Here is a 24,376-nt window from a genome sequence, read left to right on the forward strand (position 1 = left end):
CCACCTCTGGTCATGTAAGAGACACTCAATGAAGCAGGGGTGAGTCATTGATTAATGGGTGAGTGCTTCATAGGTTGGTGCTTCATAGGATGGAGGGTGATAATTGTTCTGATGTCCAAAACCAGGCAAACAGCAGGTGCCTCCAGAGCAGACTTATCTCAGACTCACTGTTCTTCTTCATGCCCCCAACTCCTTCTTTCCATCCTGAGCTTCAAAACTGCATCTTTCTAGGATTCTCTTCTTGTCAAATTCTTTCCCATTCTTAACTGCTCATACAGTAGATCTCATTTATCCTCACATTCACTATACATACACTTCTTGGCTTTGCTTATTTTTTATTTCTCGTGTCTGAAAATAATACTAGATATGATTTTTTTTTAACGCTTTGTGAGTGGCCTTTGATTGATTTTGGAAATAGAGAAAGGATTCATGGCCTTGATAGGAAAAGGTTGCTCCGTCTGTCTTAAGAATTCTAAGAAATGTGTCCTGGGCAAAACATGGATGAGGAAACCTGCTGGAGGAACTGACGGAAACAGAATTAGCCCAGTCAAGGATAGCCATGCCCTCCTTCCTAACACAGAATATGTCCTACTTCCTGCTTTCTCCATGGCTGACAGGTGAAGAGTGGAAAAGGAGCAGTTTGGAGGGAGGGCATCAAAAGAAAAGAACTCCTATACCCCTGACTTCCTGGAGCCTGTTTCTTCTCTATTCTTAATGCCTCTACCTCCTATTTTGTAGTACATCATAGTCACTGCTATATCACAAATCAGCAACAGTTAAGAGGGTCATCTGTGGTCTCTCCATCAGTTTGGCTCCATGCCAGGTCCCCATAAGTGCTTCTTCTCCATCCATGATGAGCACAAATATAGCTCCTTCCTCTCCCCTTCACTCACAGGAAGTAAATGGCTAAGCACCATTGGGGTTTTTATAGTGAGGGCACAAGATTTTGAGAAATGGAAGAGCACAGGGAATGAGCTTCTCAGTTACAAAAGATAGCCTGATGATAGAACCCTCTAGCTGAACCCTCATTTTTTCTCCAGAAGACACCCACTGATGTTCAAAGAAACCACAGAAATGACTGGGATTTACACTGAAGTATGGCCCAATCGGAAGTCTCCTTCTTCCAGCTCAGTACTGCATGCACTAGGCCTCCTTTAGTTCCTACCTCCTTTGCTGACAGTGAGCCTCAAGCTGCCCTGCCCTCCCTCTAGGGAGGCGATGATGCTCTCTGCATTATCTTTGCCTCCTTCCTTTGTCATTACTGGTAATGTCCAGTAATGATGCCAAGAGCTAGCTGAATCAATTCAGGGAATATATGATGAGTTCCAACTGTATGCAGCAGATCACTGGATCATGGCAGGTGCAAAGGAGAAAATCCTTGAGACACCCACCAGTGATTGATCCCAGTGGGGTCAGTCATGCCTGTCAGGAGACACACTGTTGTTGGCATTGCCTTTAATTATATGTAGTCACATCTGTATAGTATCCCTTACAAGCTCTTAGAAAATAATTACTGCATTCAGTTATTCAGGGTCTCTGCAAGTGAAAGACAAAGGTATTTTAGACTGTTGCAACCCAGAGAATCTGGAGACAAGGAGAGAGCTCTTAAGTTTCCTTTTTACACAATGGAGCTTCATACCATTATTCTGTATATAATCTTTTTACCAAAACACTGTCGCCTATTTCTGTCAACAAAAGACCTCTTTGTTTTGATAGCCAAGAAAAACCTTAGGCTCAGTAGAGACAACAGAACAGGCTTTTTAAATGACAAAATGTAAGGGCCAAAATGCCTTATTTTTGGAATGTAAATTAGAAGCTTTTATTTTTTTTTTTAATATGAGTGTAGTCCTCCATTTTGATGAACTTTAGGTGCTGTTTTGTTTTGTTTTAATAATATCCATGTAGTTCTTTGGAATGCACCTCATGGTGACTATATCTTTTGTATCTGACTACAGAGTAGGCACAGATGAAGTGAAAGGTAATAGCTTTCTCATACCTCTGAGCATGTTATATTTGACCTTCGATCTTTCCATATGATCCTATTCCTGAGCATATGTGCTTATGCACACACGTTAGCCAAGAGCCTCTCTAACAAAACAGAAGCCCTCTATCTGGGGGAGAGAGTCCCTGACTCTTCTTCATTAACTTGCATACAGTTCTCCATTATTTTGGAAACTTCTTGAAGGCTTACATTTCTACTTCTATATTCCCAAGATGGAGAGGAAGGCAGTGTTTCCTTCAGTCTTTCCTATCTTTTTCTGGCTCTATACATCCAGCTAGACAGGGAAAGTTCTCAATCGCTACCCACTTTGTCAGATGCCTGTCTCATTGTTACACTGCAGGTGTGAATGAGGTCAGTGGTCTCTCTCCTGTTCCAGGCTGGTAGATAATGTTGAGCACTTTGTCCATTCCCACTGGCTTTTGTTAACAAGGAAACCATCACAATGTAAGAACTCTTAGAAGTGATCATCTTGGGGCACTTGGGTGACTCCTGTCAGTTGTGTCTGACTTGGGCTCAGGTCATAATCTCAGGGTCTTGGAATCAGCCCTGCGTTGGACTTCATGCTCAATGGGAGAGTCTGCTTGTCTTTCCCGCTGCACCTTCCTCCACTCATGCTTGCTCTCTCTTCCTGAAATAAATAAATAAAATCCTAAAAAAAAAAAAAAAAAAAAAAGTGATCATCTCTATCCCATTGGTTCCTTGAGAGCTGAGACTGGATCTTATTTGATATTACATCTTCAGCATTTAGCATGCTACCCCTAAAAGGGTATTGGTGTCCGCAGACAAAGGAGATAGAATCCTCCAGCTATAAACTTTTTTTTTTTTTCTACTGAAGTTACTTCCATGGTTGTTAGCTTAGGAAATATTTGTGAAAGGGAATAGTTCTGGGCTAATTGCATTCGCTTATCAGAACTCAGAAAGACCTTGTCTACACCCAAGGCTCATTACTCACTCTCAGTTCCAACCACAGGGAGCCACTCTGCACTTGCTGTTCCCTCTGTTTAGAATGTTTTCTTCTCAAAAAAAAAAAAAAAAAAAAAAAAAAAAAAGTGTTTTCTTTTCTCATACCTGATTCTGCCCTCACTTTTAGCTGGCTAACTCTTACTGTCTTTAGGTTATGTTTAGTTGTTACAGCCTAGGAAAAGCTCTGCACTCCCCCACCTCCATGGCCTTCTAAAACCCTCTTCTGTGTTACCAAAGTACTCTGTGGTCACACCATTGCAGAATCGCATGCTATAAAAGAATTTCTCATTTTCTGGCCTACCTCCCCGGATACTTGGTTACTCTCTTGAAGACAAAAACTGTTTTATTCATCATTTTCTTCTGGCACACTGTTTGGCACAAAGTCCACATTCAGTAAATATTTGTTAAGTGAATGAAGGAATGGAGTCCAAACAAGGAAGACATTCGTAGGCATAGATTTCTTCCTCTTCAGAGATTAGGATGCAGCCAGAGACTTTGTCCATGTCTACCTTGCATGCCAATCTGTGCCACTCCAAGGATTCCCCTGAGTGAGTGCTCCTGCCTGGGACCTGGTTGTTACTTACGTTCTGTCAGAGACTGCCCTTCTCTGCATGGGGGTCCCTAGGATTTCCCCCCAAGCTGGGCTATACCCCTTTCCTATACCATTCCTCAACTCTCCATCCTGTCCAGGCTCCTGATGCCCTTTCTCTCCTAGACTCAGCAGTTCCTCTCCCAGGCTCCATGTCTTCCTGACCTGAGTTCAATGATCACTCTGTCTCCTGGAAACCTGGTGCTCTCCATTCACTCATCATGGCCCAGTCCATTTGCTTTGCCTGAAGCATGTTCACTGGTTAGCATGTGGTTGTTGTCAACCAGTTGTTAAGCCTGATTCTACCTTGGATGAAACCTGAAAGTCTATACTGCTAGTTCTAAACAACTCTCAAGTCTTACTGGTAGCATGAGGCTCTGAAGTGGGTGCTGTCATGCCTGCAGCCAGCTTGATGAGTTAAGGCCAGGAGTCAACTTACACAGGGTGCTGTGTTTCAGGGTCGGTCTAATGTTGGATCACTACCAAATTTCTATTCCTTGGAGATTAGGGGGAAGAATGTCCCTAGCTCCTCTCTGGTGACCATTCATTTAGCCCCCATTAGAGGAGAGACTTTCAAGGATTAAACCACCACAGATTTCCAGTAGAAGAAATGCAGTACATTCAATAATGACGAACAACTATCTACTGACAATTAGAGGAGGGTCTCTGCTTACAGATCCTACTAGTCAACACTTCTTTATCCTACCTTCTTCCTTTGCCCTCAGAAATGAAGCTCAGAGAATCCCCATCAAAAGATGGTGGGAGGGGACGCCTGGGTGGCTTAGTGGTTAAGTATCTGCCTTCAGCTCAGGGTGTGATCCTGGGATCCTGAGATCAAGTCCCACATGAGGCTCCCTGCAGGGAGCCTGCTTCTCCCTCTCCCTATATCTCTGTCTCTCTGTGTGTCTCATGAATAAATAAATAAAATCTTTTTTTAGAAAAGAAAGGTGGTGAGAAGAAATGAGGGGTGGAGGAGAGACACAGGCAATGGGAATAAAGGGAAGGCAAGGCGAGAGCATGAGGAAGATAGGAATATCAGGGGATTTGAAATTGGGGAGGAATAAAAAAATTTGAGAGTGAAGAAACCATGGGGATCCAGGGAAAGTTGGAGAAAATATCCCCAGGAGCAACCTGGACAGAAAGAAAACAGAGAAATAAGAGGAATAAAGAAGCCTGCTTTAACTGCCACATGAACCAAGAGGGGATACATATATATATGCCAAGATATCTCCACAGGAGATACATTATATATGTATATAATATATATAATATACATATTATATGTTATATATTTTATATATATATGTATATATACACTAGAATATAACTTAGCCATCAAAAAGAATGAAATCTTGCCATTTGCAGTGACATTGGATGGAACTAGATGTATTATGCTAAGCAAAATAAGTCAGAGAAAGACAAATACCATAGGACTTCACTCATGTGGAATGTAAGAAACAAAACAGGTGAACATATGGGATGGGGAAGAAAAGAAAGATACAAACCATCAGAGACTCTTAATGATAGAGAACAAACTGAGGGTGAATAGAGGGAGGTGGGTAGGGGATGGGCTAAATGAATGAAAGAGATTAAGGAGGGTTTCAGAAACCAATATTGCACTGTATGTTAACTAGAACTTAAATAAAAATCTGGGAAAAAAAAGAAAACAAAAACGACAGATTACTTCCCCACTGCTACTAGATGGTGGCATTAAAGAGTCCAACACGATCAGACAAAAACCAGGCTCTTTCCTCTCTACTGCCAGGCTTCTATTCTGCTGTTCCATCTCTGGTGGTCAGAGCAGTATATTCTGGGAGATCAGCCTCGGCAGTCTTCAGGCAAAGAGCAGAAGAAGGAAATGCAGTGTTGGTTGGTCCAGAAGCAATGACTCCAGGCAGTCCAGGGCAGAAGAGGCCAGGACAGAGTGAGTGGGGGGATTCAGTTCGCACAAGAAGCAAGCAGCCTGGCCCTCTGGGTCAGCCTTGGTCCCCTCCACCTGTTGTGGACACACAGCAGCCTGGAGCCATGGGATTTCAGGAATTTTCTGCCCCCCTCACAGCTTCACATGTGCATAGCTTAGCAAGAATGTTGCTTCTGAGCCTCTGAGCCAAGGCATCATGGTCCGCAGGATTTGTGAGTTTGTTTTTTCCTTACAGGGGCTTTGTCCCCATGTGATTCATTAATTGACCCATTGCTCCTTAGAGCTGCAGGGAGCCTGGTAGTTCAGGTCATTAAATCCCTTCTGTCGGCCTAATTCATGGCTTGACATCACAAGCCTCACAACATAATCCATTTGTCCTGATTTGATTGATTTTTTTTCTTTCCAAGAGGCGTCCTTAGCAGCCAGGTTTTCTCATTATGATATGATTCATCTGTATGGTAATTCCCATTAGAATTAGTATCTCAGACATGATTCATCCTTGGTAATATTAAGCCAGAAGCATCATTTCAGAAAGGCCTGTTCCAATCACAAGGACTTTCTGTGATAGATGCCCCATCATTCAGCTAGTATTTGTAAAATTTACTCTGTCCTGGACTCTAAGCTGGGGCTTTGGGGAATATAGATATGGACTTCACCCTTGACTCAGGAGCTCCCATTCTGAAAGAAAGGTGACATGAATGTGAGTATTTATGGAACAGATAATGAGAAGTGCAGAGATAAAGAGTAACATTTTTTTTAAATTTTTATTTATTTATGATAGTCACAGGGAGAGGCAGAGACACAGGCAGAGGGAGAAGCAGGCTCCATGCACCGGGAGCCCGATGTGGGATTCGATCCCGGGTCTCCAGGATCGCGCCCTGGGCCAAAGGCAGGTGCCAAACCGCTGCACCACCCAGGGATCCCGAGAGTGACATGTTCTACTTAAAGTCTTAGGTAGTGATTCTCAAACTTTATCAGTAATCAAGGTCACCTGGAGGACTTGTTACAACACATTTCAGGCCCCAGCCCAAAGGTTTCTGATTCACTAGGCCTAGTGTAGGGCCCAAGAATTTGCATTTCTAACCAGTTCCCAGGTAATGATGACATTATGGGAACTGTACTTTGGGAAACTGGCTCTAAACCTTCAGTGATTTCTCTGTTGGCTCCCTTTCTCTACAGCCTGCAGGGTTCTAAGCAGTGCACTCTGTGCTGGAGATAGCCTGTTAAATAAGACATGGCCCCAGGCCTCTCTGGGAACTCACAGCCTGGGAGGGGAATAAAACAGTGACTTCCATATGTCACAGACGTGCCTCTAGAGAGTTTTGCAAATGGGCAGTTGGAGCACAGAAAAGAAGATGGTCTTTTCTTGCTAGTGCCTGGAGAAGGCTGCATGGAGGAGGCAAAGTCTGAATGCAAGGATAAAATGTGGATTGAAAGAAGTTATGTGGAAGGGCTTTTCCAAATGTTAAATTCCCAGTTATCAAATGTCCTGGGACACCCTCTCACACTCCTTCTTAGATGTTTCCTGCAATAATAAAGGTTCAGCTTACTTCCCATTGAAGCAAATGGCGGAGCTCTGGTTAATTGGCCTGGCCTTAGCAAAGCCTTTATTTTTGGCTCCCTGAAGCTGTGTTTGGTCAGCGTCTCGTGCATGGTCTGAATATTCTCAGTAGAATGGAATTCTCCGCACAGGCACTTGAATGGAATGTGGAATGAAGAGCAGAGGAAACGACCACCTGCTACCAATATCCTGCTCCCTGTTCCTGCCACTAGGTCTGCAGGTTGCTTCAGCCCTTATCCCCTAAAACAGCCTCATTGCTTTTGTTGACTCTTCAGGAAATATGGCAGTTCCTCCATCATTCCATTTTGTTTAGACACACATACCCCTCAAACTTCCAGTATTTTCAACCTTCTTAAACACTGCTTCTAGATTCCAGAAGTTAGGAAAAGGGCCCAGGAGACCAGTAAAAGGGGTTTCCAAACCACAGCTCCTAACTGCATTGTTACCCAGCCTATTTACTCACAGTTAACACATAGTTCAAATAAATGTGATTATTTGGTTTTCTGGCTCAGGCTACTTTAAGAATTACATTATGGGGAGATAAGGTGCTATTAGAAGTGCATAATTGTCACTAGTGACAAATGACAACTGATATTAAAGAACACTGATAAGATAGAGGGAAACAGAAGATCCTAACTAGGGGCACCTGGGTGCCTGAGTCAGTTAAGTGTCCAACTCTTGGTTTCTGCTCAGGTCATGATTTCAAGGTTATGAGATCAAGCCCAGTGTGGGACTTTGCACTCAGCAGGGAGTCAGTTTCCCTCTCCCTGCTGCCCCTCCCCACCCCATACACACTCTCCCTCAAATAAATAAACAAACCCTTAAAAAAAAAAAGAAGACGACCCTAACTCTACACTGTATTAGAAAATAATGATCAAAATTGTCATCAAAATTAAGGTTAATCTCCTCCATCTCCCATTTAAGAAGGCTAGGAAGCATGGATCACTGAACAGTAACACTAAGATAATTGAAGATACTGTTGGCTAACCCTTTATGTTGAAGAATATTCTTTGAATTAAGCTGAACTAGGAGAGTCAAGATATGAATGTATATCCTGTTTTTTTAAGCCCCAATATTTCCAAATCATCATTTTCCTGCAGAATCAGGATGGAAAATAGATCAGATTAAGCATTCTCAATCAGCAAATTATAATAAAATAATGTTAAACTATTGGCAAATATCTCAGAACAGGCCACATTTGGTTAGTAGCAATTAGGAGCCTCATTTGGGTATAGCTATTCTGGATACTTTGTAAACATTTGATGCCATTTCATGTGATTCCCATGTCTGATGTTCAGCAAATACGAGTGACATTACAATGTCTCCTGTAGTTCAGATGACTCCAATAGATTCATGACCAAAAAACTGGAGAATTCTAGCCAAGTTCTTGGAGAAGATATGGAATAGAGACATTTATTAATTTAATCAAGAACTTATTGAGAAACTATTATGCCAAACACTCCTAGGCACTAGAAATAGAGCCGTGAAAAAAGAAGCAAAATCCTATTGAAGCTGATATTCCAGATGGAGGAGACAGCCAATAAACAGAATCCTACAATGATCCCTCTTAAAAGTGATTTCTTTGACAACTGTAGTATAGGATTCCTTAACTGGTTAGTAGCACTGATGGAGAATCCTAGTGCTAAGTCCTAGCTTTGTGCATACTCGTTCTTTAAGTCGTGGTAATCTCTCTTCCTAGAGCTGTTCTGAAGTTTTAATGAAGTCATGGCTCGAGACTCAGTACCCACTTCATTTTAAGCACTCAGTAAATGTTGCTGTGATTACAACATAGATAGATATGATAGATATATCTATCTGATATATCGACTATCTGATGGTCGATAGATACCTAAGTAACAAGCCGTCTTCTTGTTGAAAGATTTCAGAAGATATGCCATCAAATCTAGGAACATCATAATTTTCCATAACTCTGACCCCAGAAAGATAGCTTTTAAAGCAGAGCAAGTTATGAAATTTACTCCCCTGGACCAGTACCCTCTTTGATCCCAGTAGAAGTCAAATTAAGACAAAGCTCTTGGTAGCTATGTAGAAGGAGCTCTCCTCCTGGGTGAGTGCTGTGGATGTGGTATATCTGGCTTCTTCATGCCTTTCCATGCACCAAAGTCTTTGGCTTTGTCTTATCTGAATTGCCCCAGCTCTCCTCAGTCTTGGATGTTTCTTTTATTTTGTTTTAGTTCTGAACTCTGTGTCCCAGTGCTGGTTTCTACAAGGTATCCCTCTTTCTTGAGTCATAAGGAACGCAAATGTTTTCTTAAGTTTGTCCAAGCATTACTTGCTTTTCTGCAAGTAACTTCATAATATCAAGGTCATCCTGCTCAAAGGTAGCACCTTGGCATAAAGGGAATATAGTGTACCTCCATGAAAAAAATCCAATCACAGTCCGCAGTCATTGTCACGCGGAGCCATGAGGGGTGCTGTTGGCAACATTGATCTATATAGCTATCTATGTAAATCTTAAATCTCTAAGAATTTAACAATGACCCAATGTAAAAACCTTGACTCCTTTTCTTTCCTCATTCCCAACACTTCAGCAAGTCCTGTGGAATCTATTCAAAATATATCTTGACTGTATAACAGTCTTCAACATTTAATTAACTTGTTTGGCCCACATATGTATTGTCTGCACACTAAGATGAAGCTCTTCCTGCTCACTGTTGGATACCCAGTAATTGGGCTTGACTTAACATATGTGCTTAATAAATATAAATCAATTGTTGAGTGAATGAGTGGACACATTCCTGTTTGGCAAACTCAGATGCTGTGTTGTGACATGTTGATTTTATCTCAAAAAAGATATTGGCCTATACAGGGTAGTGGTGTCTAGTTTTCAGCATCTTTAATATCACATTAATCGAGTGAGATAAAGTTTATGTATTTTTTTTTACATTGTACTCTAAAACTATAAATCTCCATATAAAGGAAGCATATTTGGTCATTCACTAATCATAACTTGCTTATTTTCAAAAGTAGTTTTAGGGTGACCATGAAAGGAATTATCGTGAATCAAAACAATAACAGCATTATAAACACCACTTAAATATCTTGCCAAATAACAATATTTTCTTGAATCCCGTTGTTTGGGCTTTTGGTGTAACCAAGTTTAGTGCAATGGATAAAGCCAGACCACAGAGCTGGACAAACCAGATTTCAGTCCTGGCTCAGCCTCTTACTAACTGGGTGAAGTTGGCTGTATTTCTCCATCTCTCTAAGCTTACTATTTCTATTTGCAAAAATAAATCAACCTCACAGGGTTAGTGTGTAGATTCAAATCTCATGTAAGTAAATACTTATCATTGTACCCAACACACCATCATTGTGTCAGTTAACTTTTATAACAAAGCACTCCCAAAATGTAGAGATTTTTCACAACAATCATTTACTTAGCTCTGTGTTTCTGTGATTTATCTGGATAGCTCACCTGGTCTGGATTGACTAATCTCTGCTGGGCTCTCTCATATATCTATGATGACAGTTGGACTGACAATTGGATGAGCTAGGATCTAAGATGGCCTCGCCATGTGTCTGGCTGTTGACAGGCTATCCACCAGGATAACCCGGAGTGACTGGGCCATGGTCTCTCATCTTCCAGCAAACTAGTTCTGGCTTCTCCAGATAGCAGTTGTTACAGAGTTCCCAAAAGCAACAAGAGAGAGCAAGGTCCAAAGAACAAGTATTTTTCAAGACTCTATATGCATCACATTTGTTAAATTCCCATTGGTAAAGCAAATCACAAGGCTGGCTCAGAATCAGTGAAAGAAATAATTTATGGCCATTTTTACAGTCTAACACAATCAGAACTGTCACCATCATTGTAAAAAAAAAAATATATTTGTTGAGTATTTTTTAAGTGGTAGGTGCTATTCTAATTGATTGTATTTATAAAAAGCTTATAATCCTTACCTCAACCTTATGAGGCAGATACTATTATATCCCCATATTGGAGAAAAGGAAACAGAGACACAGAATGACAAAGGAGCTGATCTAAGGTCACACAACTGGGAAGCAAGGGAGCAAGGATTCAAACCAACATTCATATGTTGGTATGTTGGTTTCAATCCACGTTCATAAGACTGTTCTATACTGCATCCTCTTCCCACTCTACATATGTAGGACTTTCCATGATTGTTTCTTTTTTTAAGTGGATGATCTAATAAGAAGAGGTTATAGCCTGAATTTAACATGTTCCCTGAGCATTTTCATATCTGTCACCACTTCATCCATGTTTCAGCTTTCTTCCAACAGGCACCTTATTAAAGCTTACCCAGTATTGTTATGGCTGATATGTGTTAGTCCAGATCTTGGTTGAACCTGTTGATTATTTTTTGTTTGTAGTGGTTGGAGTGTTAGCAGTGGTGTGGAGTTTATTCTAGAACTTTTCATCTTTATTTCTTCAGAGAAATTTGAGGATTTGGAAACAAGTGACTTATGGTGATGCTGAATGATTACTAAATAAATACATAACATATATATATATATATATATATATATATATATATATATATATATATATATATATATATGTTGGAGGTAAAATGCAATACCCCTTGAAAGCAGAGACTGTGACTTTGTCTCCTTGGCAACTAGCAAAGGGAAGAACACCCAGAAGACATGTTATGGGAGCTCAGTATATATTTATTGTATATAGTTACACCAAGTTCATGTCCCATTAAGGCAAGGAATCACACACTTATATACTAATAGTGACCAGATATTGGCAACATGTAATCACTAGAGAGGGGTAGAACTGGAGAACTCATGCCTCAGGTAACAGGGAAAGGTCTAGCCATTTGACACCGCATGGGAATGTTTAGTGTTGCCAGATTGTTCTAGTTTTTAGGAAATGCTGTAACTTCAAATGTGTATGTAAAATTTCCTGATTTGATTTGATGTTTTAAAATATTAATTAATTGGAATTCCTGGGTGGCTCAGTGGTTTAGTGCCTGCCTTCAGCCCAGGGCATGATCCTGGAGTCCCAGGATCGAGTCCCACATCAAGCTCCCTGCATGGAGCCTGCTTCTCTCTCTGCCTATGTGTCTGCCTCTCTGTGTGTGTGTGTGTGTGTGTGTGTGTGTCTCTCATGAATAAATAAATAAAATCTTTTAAAAAATAAAAAATTAATTAACTAATTAAATAATCTCTACAACCCAACATGAAGCTCAAATTCACAACCCTGAAATCAAGAGTTGCATGCTCTACCAACTGAGCCAGCCAGGCACTCCACTTTCCTGAGTTTAAAACACTATGTGTTAAATCAAACAGGTCTTTTGATACATCTGACCCATGGCCAGCCAGTGTGTCACCCCCTACATCAGGCGCTGACTGGCATCTCTGTTGTATAACAGCTGTCCTAAAGGCCCAAGAAGGAAGGAGAACCACAGAATAAGGCAGAGATGGAGCAATGAGATAATAAGAGAGGCAGAACTTCAAGAAAGATGGAAAATTGTCTATTTCAGAGATTTCACAGAGGTCAAGGAAATGAAAATAAAAAAAGATCATTTGATTCGAGTAGATTATTTGGTACAACACTGCATTCACAGGCTGTGTTTTTAAAAAAGAAAGAGAGAAAGAAAAAAAGAAAAAGAAAAGAAAAAAGAAAAGAAAAGAAAAAAGAAACGAAAAGAAAAGAAAAAGCAAGCCGTGGGCAAGTAACATGAGAAATACTCCAAACACTCAGTTAAACAAAATAAAATCAATTTCTTTACTCTGACCCTTTTCATTGTCTTTAATATCCTAATATGCAATGTAAATCTTCAAAAGGAGAAATAGGTACTGTTTCAGTGATCAAGGAATCATTTCATACAGTTCCTTTAGATCTAATGACCTGGGGAAAACGTTTAGGGAAAGCTGTATAAGGGACTGAATGAGTGAGCCACTGGGACTCTCTGGAGGAGTGATATGGAAACTGGAATGCATAAGGTAATGAATGAGGCATGATAAGCCAGTGGAGCAGCTTAGCATGTAAAAAAGTAGGTAAACCCATTAGTAACTAAGAACCATCAGCATCTTAACTTTGTAAAATAAAAGCCTTTTAGCATCATTCCTCTGATAAAAATGAATAAACCAGGGCACCCCCGGTGGCGCAGCGGTTTAGCGCCGCCTGCAACCTGGGGTCTGATCCTGGAGACCCGGGATTGAGTCCCGCGTCGGGCTGCCTTCATGGAGCCCGCTTCTCCCTCTGCCTGTGTCTCTGCCTCTCAGTCTCTCTCTGAATAAATAAATTAAAAAAAATACTTATTAAAAAAATGAATAAACCAAAAAAAGTAAAGGGGTCCCCAACTTCTCATGGATTAAACCTCTTTGCCTGACATTCAAGGTTCTCCTTTATCAGGCCAACTGACATTTCTGATTTCCCTGTTATGTCCTATACTTATTCTCTGTTCTAAATACCCTGCTCTGCACTCTGTCCTTAGGGCATTTTCTGTTTTCCAGCCTCTTTACCCTTGCTTACCTTGTGAGTTGCCTTTCCCAGCTGCTCCGATTAGAGCTGTGCCTATTTTCCAAGGCACAGCTCAAATCTGCTTTCCTCAGAAGCCTTCCTTAGCCATCAAACCTCACAGTTTTTTTCTCTGAATTTCTAGAGCATTTAAATTTCTGAAGGATTCGTTTGAGACTTAGTGTGTTGGAGATTGCTTATATGATTGGGAACTGAGAGAAGAAAGGCATGTCCTGAGCTGTGCAACTCTCAACCCCGGTTTGCCCTCACAATACACCCAAATAAGGTTAGGATGATATTATTCAGCAGCACATAAGAACAAGGGTATAACCCCATCACAGTGAATTTCATAGACTATGCTCTGTTGTTCTGCAACCACCTGCTGCTATTCCCTGAGGATAGAAGAGTTCATTCTCTTCTTGCTTAGAGTAATCAGTGCCATTTGTAGACACTAGGTTGAGCACTTACATGTATAGTCTTGGTGAACCCCCCAATTTCTCTAAGAAGGGGCACTAGTATCCCCAGTTTACAGAAGAGGAAGCATTGTTCTCTAAACATTCAAGTCAGCTTGTTCATGTTTATGGCCCTCTCTTTAGCTGGTCAAGGCAGAACCAGCAGTACAACCTCACATTCCTGACCCAAAAGTCTGGGCTTTTTCTGTCTCAGCACACCATCTCCATGGCTACACGGGCCACCAGAAATTTAATGACAGAGAAAGGAAAGAATTCATACTTGCCCTTCAAGTGGCAAATATATATTAGTAGGCTGCAAAAGGCAGAGTAGAAGTCTAGTGAGAGTCAGTGCAGTTTGAATATGAGGGGTATTCTAGGAATATTCTAGGATCTGCTAAGGACCTAGCACAGCCCAGTGGGCATCCTCTTGAAAACCAGTGGGTTGTGGTTAAGGTGAGGTTTGGAGGTTTGTGCATGACAGGGGCACATGCACAGCCTGGAGGACATGTGAGGGTCTTCTCTTCCTTGGGTACTCACTGATGTCACTAGGGGGATTGACCTCCATTTTCACTCTGCTATGAGCTCTTTGATTATCTCTCTGTCTCTCTTACTAGACTTTGAACTCTCTGAGGGGAAAAGCTGTCTTATTTACTTAGACCTGACACATAACTGGTATATAAATATAAAATACTTGTTGATTTGATGAATGGATGACAAGGCAAGGTGCTCAAGGTGGAGATAACCCAATATAGTCCACTTTTACTCCACTGTCAGAAAACTAAATTAACTATTTCTTCCCTGTTGTTTATATGCTACCCAGCAGTCTCAGGCTTCCCAGAGACCTTCATAAAACCCAGAACCTCTCTTCAATAATGTAGAACCTCATAATTTTCAGGCCTCATCTTCTAAATTAGATTGTGCAGTTTTTCAGCACAAGAGGTATGTGCTACTTCTTGTACATGCCTCACATCCTTCAGCTCACTGCCTCACACAGAGCAGGATCTATATAAATGCATGTTGAGCAACTGTATTGGAATTATGATTGGAAGCCTATCCTAACTGTACAATCTCTGTGAGATAATTCTTGGTGAATTCAGGTGATAAAAGGGAGAGGAAATCAGGATGGTGACAGAGACAGAGCAAGAACAGTGGGTAGGATCTGTCAACTCATTGGATGTGGAAGATGAGACAAAATGAAGAGGAAAAAGGATTCCAAGACTTTGAACCAAGCTGATGGGCTGAAGGATTATGCCCAAGAGAGAAATATAGAACTTCTACTTCCCCTGAACTTCTCATCCTCACTGCAGTTTGAGCAGAGAGAAAAAGATTCCTCATGAATGTCCGGCTCAAGTGTTCCTTGGAGGCAGACAAACCTGGGGCAGTCAGACACTCAGGAGAGTTCAAAAGGACAAAAAGGAAAGGTTGACTTTGTCACTCTGCAGAAGAGCTTTGCTCTGCCAAGGAGGAGGAGGAGAAATTGGAGCTGAATATATTTTTGGTTGGAACTACTTGTAAGTGTTCTGTTTGATAGCAGAGTTGTTTGAATGGCCGATTTCATAACTGCACATAGCTTTTCCAAATAAATGGTGTCTGTAGAATGTTCAGGTTAATGCATGAGTCCAGTGCTCAAGAGTGTTTGTGCTTAGAGCAACTGGGCCTTCTTTCTTAATAAGTCATCTTGGCATTTTGTCAACAAACTAATTTGCTTTTCTAAGAAACTAGATTAATACTTCCTGTACTCTGTGCTATTCACAGATCTACAATGCAGTGAGAAGGGAAGAAGAAATAGAAAATACAATTGGATCTCTTCTCCATTACTTTACCAAGCTCCCAGCCTCCAAGACAGCCCGTGAAAGGATTAGTGTTGGTCCATGCCTAAAGCAGTGTGTCCGAGACACCATATGTGAGTATCGTGCCACCCTCCAGAGGACGTCCATATCTCAGTACATCACGGGTTCGCTCCTAGAAGCAACCACATCTTTAGGAGCGAGAAGTGGCCTACTCAGTACTTTTGGAGGATCCACTGGACGAATGATGCTAAAAGGTAATGTCTGAGATTTACTTTTCACTTTCCACCCTTTCAGTGCAGAAAGGAATCTAAGTTAGCATTTATGCATCTCCTCATGGAAAATTGAGTGTACTTTTTGGCAATTTTAAATAAAGTTTGTCGCTGTCGTAAGCTATAAAAAAGATAGTCCTTTATCAAAATCCTTTAAGGTATAAACATTCCAAACAATAAGCATTAAGATTTTGAGATTGTTTTTTCAAAAGCAGTATAACTGATTACAAGATTATCTTTAATCAAAAAGAAACTATTCAGACAAAGGGTTTCTCCTAGTGGTGGTCTATGACAGATGTGATGTGATAAGATGTGATAAGATGCTTAAAAACAAGTGTGGTCATGTGGTCACAGTGAAAACCAACACTGAGATGGAACAGAGCAAAATGTAGTCCTTTCTACACAGAATCAATAAGTTCATGTTGACCAGAAAAGCTAAAGGCCATCTTCCAATGATTCCCATCTTTAAAAAAAGGATAGTCAGGCATCCTGCTAAAACATGAAAGCCAATGGAAAATGAGGTGCCTCAGCACCAGAACTTCCCAGCTACTTCCCACGAGTAGCAGACAGGCAGGTCAGAAATGGCAGTGTACCAAAGAACCTTGGAGATTTGTGCACTGCACAGCTGTCACAACCCGCTTGGCAGTCTTCCCTGGCAGGAAGCTGCCATCCAGACGGGGACCATGCAAAGCTACGTTCCACTGCCTGGGGGCTGCCAAGAGCTTGATCTGACATCCGGCCGTTTCTCTCAAGGAGAGCAGCTACTGCCCCTCCACAGCAAGCCCCAGACCTATGGCTAGCAAACCAGTGGCCTTCCTCCTCAATCCTTGGCCACCCTCCCACTCCACACCACACACACCTGGGCAGGCTCAAGGGGAAGTATACAGTTCCCTGTGTACCATGTAGGTACCATGTAGGTTTGTTTTCTGGAACCATTTTAATTTTGCAGCTTGGTTAAAAATAATGAACGAAGGAAAACACAAGTTGTGGGAACACTAATCCAGGTGACCAAAGGGTTTCATATGTTTTTTGAGTTCCTACTAGGTGCTTGGTGCTGGGTAGGGAAAAACAGTTCCTGCTGCCATGGAGCTTTGTAGTCTCTAGATGGTAAGCAGTTTCCTCTATGCACAGGACTCAGGATTTCTCTACTCTATTGTAGCTCCTGATGACTGCCAAACTTCCATTCTCCATCCATGCTCTTCCTAGAAAGTTGGGCTGAGATTGGTATGCCGAGTTATTGTTGCTTCAAGGCTTGTGACTCTATGGGACCTCATCCTGTGAGTTAATCAACTTGTGTTTCTCAGATACCCCATCTGTGCCCAGCAATGTAGGTATATGGGAGATTCTAATGACGTACAAGTCAGTTTACTTGCCTTTAACTTGTTTATGATCCTAATGAGGAGGCCAGTGTTGTGTGCACCAAGTATTCGAAGAATAATATAAGACTAGAGAGAGTTAAGTGCTAAATAGTGTGAAAGTGCCTCCAGTAGTTCAAAGAGTTTAGAGAGGGAGTTAATGTTCTTTATGACAAATGGCATGGCCCAAAACATGAGACCTCAAACAAACAAACAACCATCAGTAAAAGCCACTTTCTTTCTTCTCTGTTAATTGCAAAGGGACAGATCTCAGACTCACCAACTAAGGCAGCTGCCTCCAGCCTTATACAGACCTCTAGGAAAAAAAGGAGGCTGCTTGTTAGTATGTCTGTTGCCCTGATAGTAACTTGACCTCAATTGCTATCTGTACTTCTCCCTTCAGATCAGAACATTTTTTTTTAAGATTTGTTTATTTATTTTAGAGAGGAGGGAGGGAGCGCTAGAGGGAGATGGAGAGAGAGTCCCAAGCAGACTCTGCACTGAGTGTGGAGCCTGACACAGGCTCGAGCTCACAACCCTGGGATCACAATCTGAACTGAAACAGAGAGCCAGATGCCACTCAGGCACCCCCAGATCAGAACTTTTTGATCAACATTCTTAGCTCAGAGATTCATTGGCCCATCTGCTAATGTGTTATCTTTAAATTGGCAATTTTTACAAGAGTTGGGAGTTTCTTTAACTTTCTGTTTTGTAGTTCTTTAATGGTTTTTGGTATCCCTCTGTAAGTAGCTTCTGCTGAATAATACAATTAGCTGGTTGGCTTCTGTTCCAGGCTTACTTCTGTAGCTCTGACTTGTTTTCTTGGGAAACTTTTTTTTTTTTTTTTTTTTCCTTGGGAAACTTTTACAACTTCTGTACCTTCTCCTGTGGGGTCCTCAGAGTCTATACATGCCATAGTGAAACATGTTTCTTTAACATGCAGGGGAAGAAATTATATCCAAAAAACCACATCAGCATTCAGAATCATAGATTTTTTTTTTAAGATTTTATTTATTTATTCATGAGAGACCAGAATGAGAGAGAGAGAGGCAGTCACAGGTAGAGGGAGAAGCAGGCTCCATGCAGGGAGCCAGATGCGGGACTTGATCCCAGGACCCCAGGATCATGCCCTGGGCCGAAGGCAGACGCTTAGCCACTTAACCACTGCGCCGCTGAGCCACCTAGGTGTCCCAGAATCATAGAATGTTTATAGAATCTATAGGTTCAGCATACTGACTAGTTGAGTCTTGACCTCTGTTGGCCATATACTCCAGCAGGAGGTCTGGAGGACACACTGGCACTGTAACCTGGTTGTCTGATTCTTTTATTGTTCATTGTGTGTCCTGTGGCATTGAGTTGGCTGACAGCTTTCAGCTCTGTATTACTAATGAAAATCTCTGGGAAGTATATAACACAGACTCCGTCCCATTTTATAAATAACTTGTATTCCAGAAGTTCGTTTCTCAGGAGCTGTGTGGAGCTTAGAATTCTTTACTAGCGACACAGTATTAAACATTGTGATTTGGTTGACTCTAGTCCTCAAAAGCCTCTTTAACCCACAACACAGTTGAAATCTATAGACTTCCCATGGAAGTGTATTCTTTTTATTCTCTTGTAACACTAGTACTGGAATACTGAGAATCAGCCTCCAAAGAAAAAGCAATACAAATGAGTTGAAAGAAACTTCTTGTGTAAGGGAAATACATTTAGTCCAGGTGAACAGAGTTAAATTGAAACTTCTATGAAGATTTTGAAAAGAACTTTGGGCCATTTTAGAGATTTTAGATATTAGCATCTAGTTCTCTTATATGGTTAATCACATTTCAAAACTCATACCTATATATAAGAATCAGAAAATTATTATTCCAAGACTTTACTCTCCCCCCTTTTTAAATGGAGGCTTATAAATGGAATGAAAAAGAGAGGCAGGGCAGGGTTTAATTCCCCACCCCCTCAACCCCCGAGGAAAACGTTAGGAATAGATTCAAAAAGAATGACTTCTTCCATGAGAAAGGTCATATTTGAAGTAGATTAAATGGGTTGGGTAAAGGTAGAGAAAAAGACAAGTACCGTTTGATTCCATTTATATGAGGCACTTAGAACAGTCAGCATCATAAAGACCAAGGGCTGGGAACGAAGAGTCATTGGTACTGAGTATAGAGTTCCCATTTTACAAGATGAAGAGTTCTGCACAACAGTATGAATGTATCTAATACCACTGAATTATACACTTAAAAGTGGTTACGATGTTACATTTTATATGTATTTAAACCTCCTTCTCCTCCCCCTCAAAAAAGAATAAAATATTTTAAAAAGAGGACAAAGATGTTATGTAGGTCTTTGGTCCCAGGTTTATTAAGATGTTAGAATCAAGGTTCTGGAAAAAGGAAATACGAAAACAGCTTCTCATGTGAACATCCAGGGTGGGGTGGAAGCATGTCAATTTGTCTTCTGGAATGGTTGTGATTACAAGATGAGGTTTGGAGCCTGCAGTAGTTGAAAATAGGAAGAGAAAATGTCCAATCAGTTGTTCACCAGTCACAAGGCATTCACAAGTCAGGAACTGGTGACTCAAGGCTTGATTGGCCAGAGTTCTGCAGCCCTGCAGCTTTACCACAGACTACAGGATTCTGCTAACTCTTCAACATCTCATCGAGCTTCCACACCTCCAATGATACAGGTGACTCTAGAAAGACAGCCACCAGTCAGGAGACAAACATTCCTGGTTTCCCGCCTTCAGGATCACTAAGGATGATCTATTAAGTCAAAAATTTGCCAAATAACAAGAAACATTTTCTGATATGAAGCATTGATTAGCAAGAATATGCCCTGGATATCAAAGGTGTGTTATCTCCAAATGGGAAATGGAGTATTTATACCATCTCCTTCTGGTCTAGGTCCGTTTCTCCCTCTCCCCATTAACCTTGCTAGAATCTCAGGATCAACCACCTGTAGCAGTGACAGCCAAAAGAATTATTGATGTCAATAATCAGGAGGTTTTCTAAACCCATTACCTGCTTTTGTTTCTATTTTTTTATATGTACTATCTACTGAAAATTACAAAAAGCAAGATAAGTAACAAGGGAGAGAAAAAAGTAAAAAAGTGAGATCACTGATATTAATGCTGATAGTAAAATTAGAAAAAGTAGTGGTAAGGGAAAGGATTTTTCATTAGAAGGCAGCTAAGTGTTTTCAAATGTGCAGATTGTACCAGCCAATATAATAAATTTGGTACATTAAACTCAATTTTTCCTTCTCAAACTGTTGCTAAGTAAATTTGTAAATTTAAGAATTAAGTATTTACATATAACCAGGACAATGCTTAGTTATTCATATTTAAATTATGTAGTAGAAAAGAAAACTCCATTGTTCATTTTAACCAGTTTGAGTATGTGTGTATGTAGAGAATAGCTATTAAAGTTATTGGTCATATATAGAGTGTAAATAGAATATTAATATGAAAACAAAAATGCCTTATATACTTAATATTCTTATTGAAAGTAGACAGTATTTTATTTCTGATAGAAAGGTCTAATAAATTTTTCTTTTATTGCAATAAGGATATTCTATTTGTCTATTTTTCTAAAATTAATATCTTCAAGGATAAAAACAAGAAGTTGTAATAAGAGTACACACACACATTTGAACTATGTGGCTGTACCTCATAAATAATTTAATTTATAAAGACTGTCTTTGTTGACTTCCTCATAATCAAAACAATTACCCTTTCCATGCCTACCAAACAGAGGAAAGCATATGCATATTTCTCATTCCCAGATTTATTTAAAGAAATCCTCTGACTTATTAGTTTTGTGGCCTTGAAATTATTTTCTTGGTATGTGTTCATGTAATTTGGGGTATGTTTCTATACCAGTTAATCAACTAGAAAGTATTCATTCACCGTGGCCAAGTGCCATATCACCTCTGGGAAGAATGCAAAGGATTACATCTGGAAATCTTCAACTTGAACTAATCTTCAATTTCTCACTCCAGAGAAAATGTAATATTAGGTCTACTGAAGTAGCTCTTACTACCTGCTAAGAGATTCATGAAGTGCTGGGCTACATAATTGATGGCAGGATCTGTAGCTCCTGGGGTAGGTTTGGTGGGTATAGGACAAGGCCCTATGCCTTCGGTGTACAGTAGTCAGGTGTCATCCAGGACTGTGACTCTGTGCCTGAGTGTGACCCACGAATGTGATTCTATGTCTAGGTGTGACCTAAACTTGCTCAGATGTGACTTAGGAGTGCAATTCTACCTCCTAGGTAGAACCTCAGAGTAAAAAGTACCACACATGACCCACACATGTCAGTCACTTCATGGCCAGGTGTTAGGGTTGTGACTCTGTACCCCTTCTTATAACCAGGGGATGCTTCCAAAGTACCAGGGAAGAATGAAGTCATGTACCTCAAATGTAGTAGAGACATGATGCTTCTTAAGCCAAAACAATTATGGATATTTTGAAGGGGAAGAAGGGTGGAGCAGAGGAATGACTACTACTACTACTACTACTTCTTCTTCTTCTTCTTCTTCTTCTTCTTCTTCTTCTTCTTCTTCTTCTTCTTCTTGTTTTTTGTTTTGTTTTTTTTCAAGATGACATCCCCATTACTGTTATCTCTGAAATTTTAAACTCTTCTGTAAAGAGAAAATTGGGCATAGGGACGGATTAGAGTAAGGTAGAATTACAGTACTACTACTTGTTTACATTTTCTTAGTTCTTGCTGAGTGCCAGGTATTGCTCTGAGTGCTTTGCATGTATCATTTCATTGAAAACCATTCAGTGGTCCAGTGAAGGAGATACTATTTACTAATGAGGAAACTGAGGCCCAGAGACATTAAGAATCTTGCACCTGGGTACAGAGGTAGTCAGGATAGTGTGAGTACTTGAATCTGGGTAGCCTCTTGAGTGCATACCACGTTCCAGGCAATGCATCAAGTCCTTTTACTGCATTATTTAGATTAGTCTTTATTGTGGGTTAACTTGTGTCCCCAAAAAGAGATACGCTGAAGTCCTACGCCCTAGTACCTATGAATGTGACCTGTTTGGGTCTTTGTAGATATACTCAAGTGAAGATGAGCTCATTTTCAGGGAGAGTGAGCCCAAAATCCAGCAACTGGCTTTCCTTGTTAGAGGAAGAGAAGAGACATAGAAGCAGACCCACATTGTGGTAAACACCATGTGATGATGGAGGCAGAGATGGGAGTGGTGGAACCATAAGCCAAGGAATGTCAAAGACTGCCAGCCACCACCGGAAGCTGGAAAGAGACAAGGGAGGATTCCAACCAGAGTCTTACAGGAGGCATGGCACTGCTAACACCTTGACTCTGGATGTCTAGCCTCTAGAACTAGGAGAAGATAAATTTCTCTTGTTACAAACCATTCCATTTATGATAACTTATTGCAGCAGCACTAGAAAACTAAGACAGTCCTTTTGATAATCCTGTGAAGAGGAAATTATTAGCACCAGAAAACTGAAGCTCAGAGAGGTTAAATGACTTGCTCAGTGTCACACAACCATTAGTGTGTGCAGGCAACCTAGACCAAGCTTCTCTAAGGTTCATGATCACAGCTATGATGGAGACATATTTGCAGCTCTCCAGTGGCAATGTACATCTCCACCTTGTTTTAGTTATTTGGACGTTTTTCCAGTAATAAGCTCTGATGTTCATCCTCCTCCCACACACACTTTGCCTGGCACAGGACCAGGCACAGATTAGGTCTTCAGGAGGCTGTATTTCATGATAAAAAAGCTTAGATTTTACCTTGTTAGTAATGAAAGATGCTGGAGGGTTCTGAGGAAAGGTGTGATTTGATCAGATTGGGTTTTTAGAAAGACCCATCTGGCATAAACTTTCATGGAATCGAGTAGTGGATGTGTTCACAGAATCAAGGAACATGTCATTGCTATTTGATAACACTTAATTGAATGAGATAATTTTGGAATCAAATATGTAGGTTATACAGACATATCATAAACTGTAGGTTATAGAGACTTATCAAACTCATACAAAACAAAAATGCAGGGACGCCTGGGTGGCTCAGCAGTTGAGCATCTGCCTTTGGCTCAGGACATGATCCCAGTCCCAGGATTGAGTCCCTGCAAGGAGCCTACTTCTCCCTCTGCTTATGTCTCTGCCTCTCTCTGTGTGTCTCTCTTGAATAAATAAATAAAATCTTTTTAAAAATGCAAATATATTCAGGAAGTTTTTGAGCTGGCACAAAAGCCATTTCCAGTGTCTCAGCAAGCCATTCTAAGCACCAGGGCCCTGGAATGGTTGCAGGGCTATCTCTGGGCACCCCCCTTACTCTTGTCTGAATTCCCCTTTCCTCTCCTTCCAAGGCACCAACTGCCTCTGGAGGTCCAGAGCCACCTTGACTATACCAGCCCATCCACTCCTCACTCATGTCCCCATAATAACATCATTTTCTCTTCTTTCTGTAGTGGATCCCAGCTGGGCTTTGTGAACAAAATGCCCTGATGGATTAGAATAGAGTTCTGGAGTGTTGACTGATGAGGGAGACTCCCTTGGGAGAGCTGGAGACAGATGGAAGAGCTGATGGCAACTGGCATAGGGAATGGGGCACACAGGTGCAAAGACATGAGACAGGAAGAGACACAATGTGTTCAGGTAACTGCTGGTCTACCAGGCTGTCCTGGCTGCAGCTTGGGAAGTACAGAGGCTAAGTAGGAAGACATGGGGCTGGGGCTGGGGCTGGGGGAGAAAATAGGTCTCCAGGGGGCTATATTTAATAATAAAGAGCTTGAATTTCACCTTGCAAGTAACAAGAAATGCTGACGATTAGTAAAGAAGGGTGTGATTTGATCAAATTGTGTTTTCAGAAAAATCCATCTGGCTACAGTAAGGGGTGGGGCTGCATAGTGTGTCATCCTTAACCCCGGCCTAAGTTCCAAAGTATAGCCTCCTGGGCTTTACCCCCAAACCTACTGAGTCTCTGATCCTACAGGTGAGTTTGCTTGGTGTGGAAGGTGGGTGGAGAGAAAGGAAAATGAGAATTGA

General features: G+C 41.0%; 1 protein-coding gene across 4 annotated transcripts in view; it reads left to right on the forward strand.

Moving 5' to 3' along the window:
• Positions 1 to 24,376, forward strand: part of PLCE1 (phospholipase C epsilon 1) — a 310,445-nt gene that overhangs the window by 129,380 nt on the left and 156,689 nt on the right. For all 4 annotated transcript variants that reach the window (XM_072739557.1, XM_025990896.2, XM_072739558.1 and 1 more), the window contains exon 3: positions 15,698 to 15,986. In XM_072739557.1, coding sequence (XP_072595658.1) covers positions 15,698 to 15,986 — 289 coding nt within the window. The remainder of the gene's footprint in view (positions 1 to 15,697; positions 15,987 to 24,376) is intronic.

The sequence above is a fragment of the Vulpes vulpes genome, chromosome 15 (assembly GCF_048418805.1).
Source record: "Vulpes vulpes isolate BD-2025 chromosome 15, VulVul3, whole genome shotgun sequence".
In the NCBI taxonomy this organism is placed as follows: domain Eukaryota; kingdom Metazoa; phylum Chordata; class Mammalia; order Carnivora; family Canidae; genus Vulpes; species Vulpes vulpes.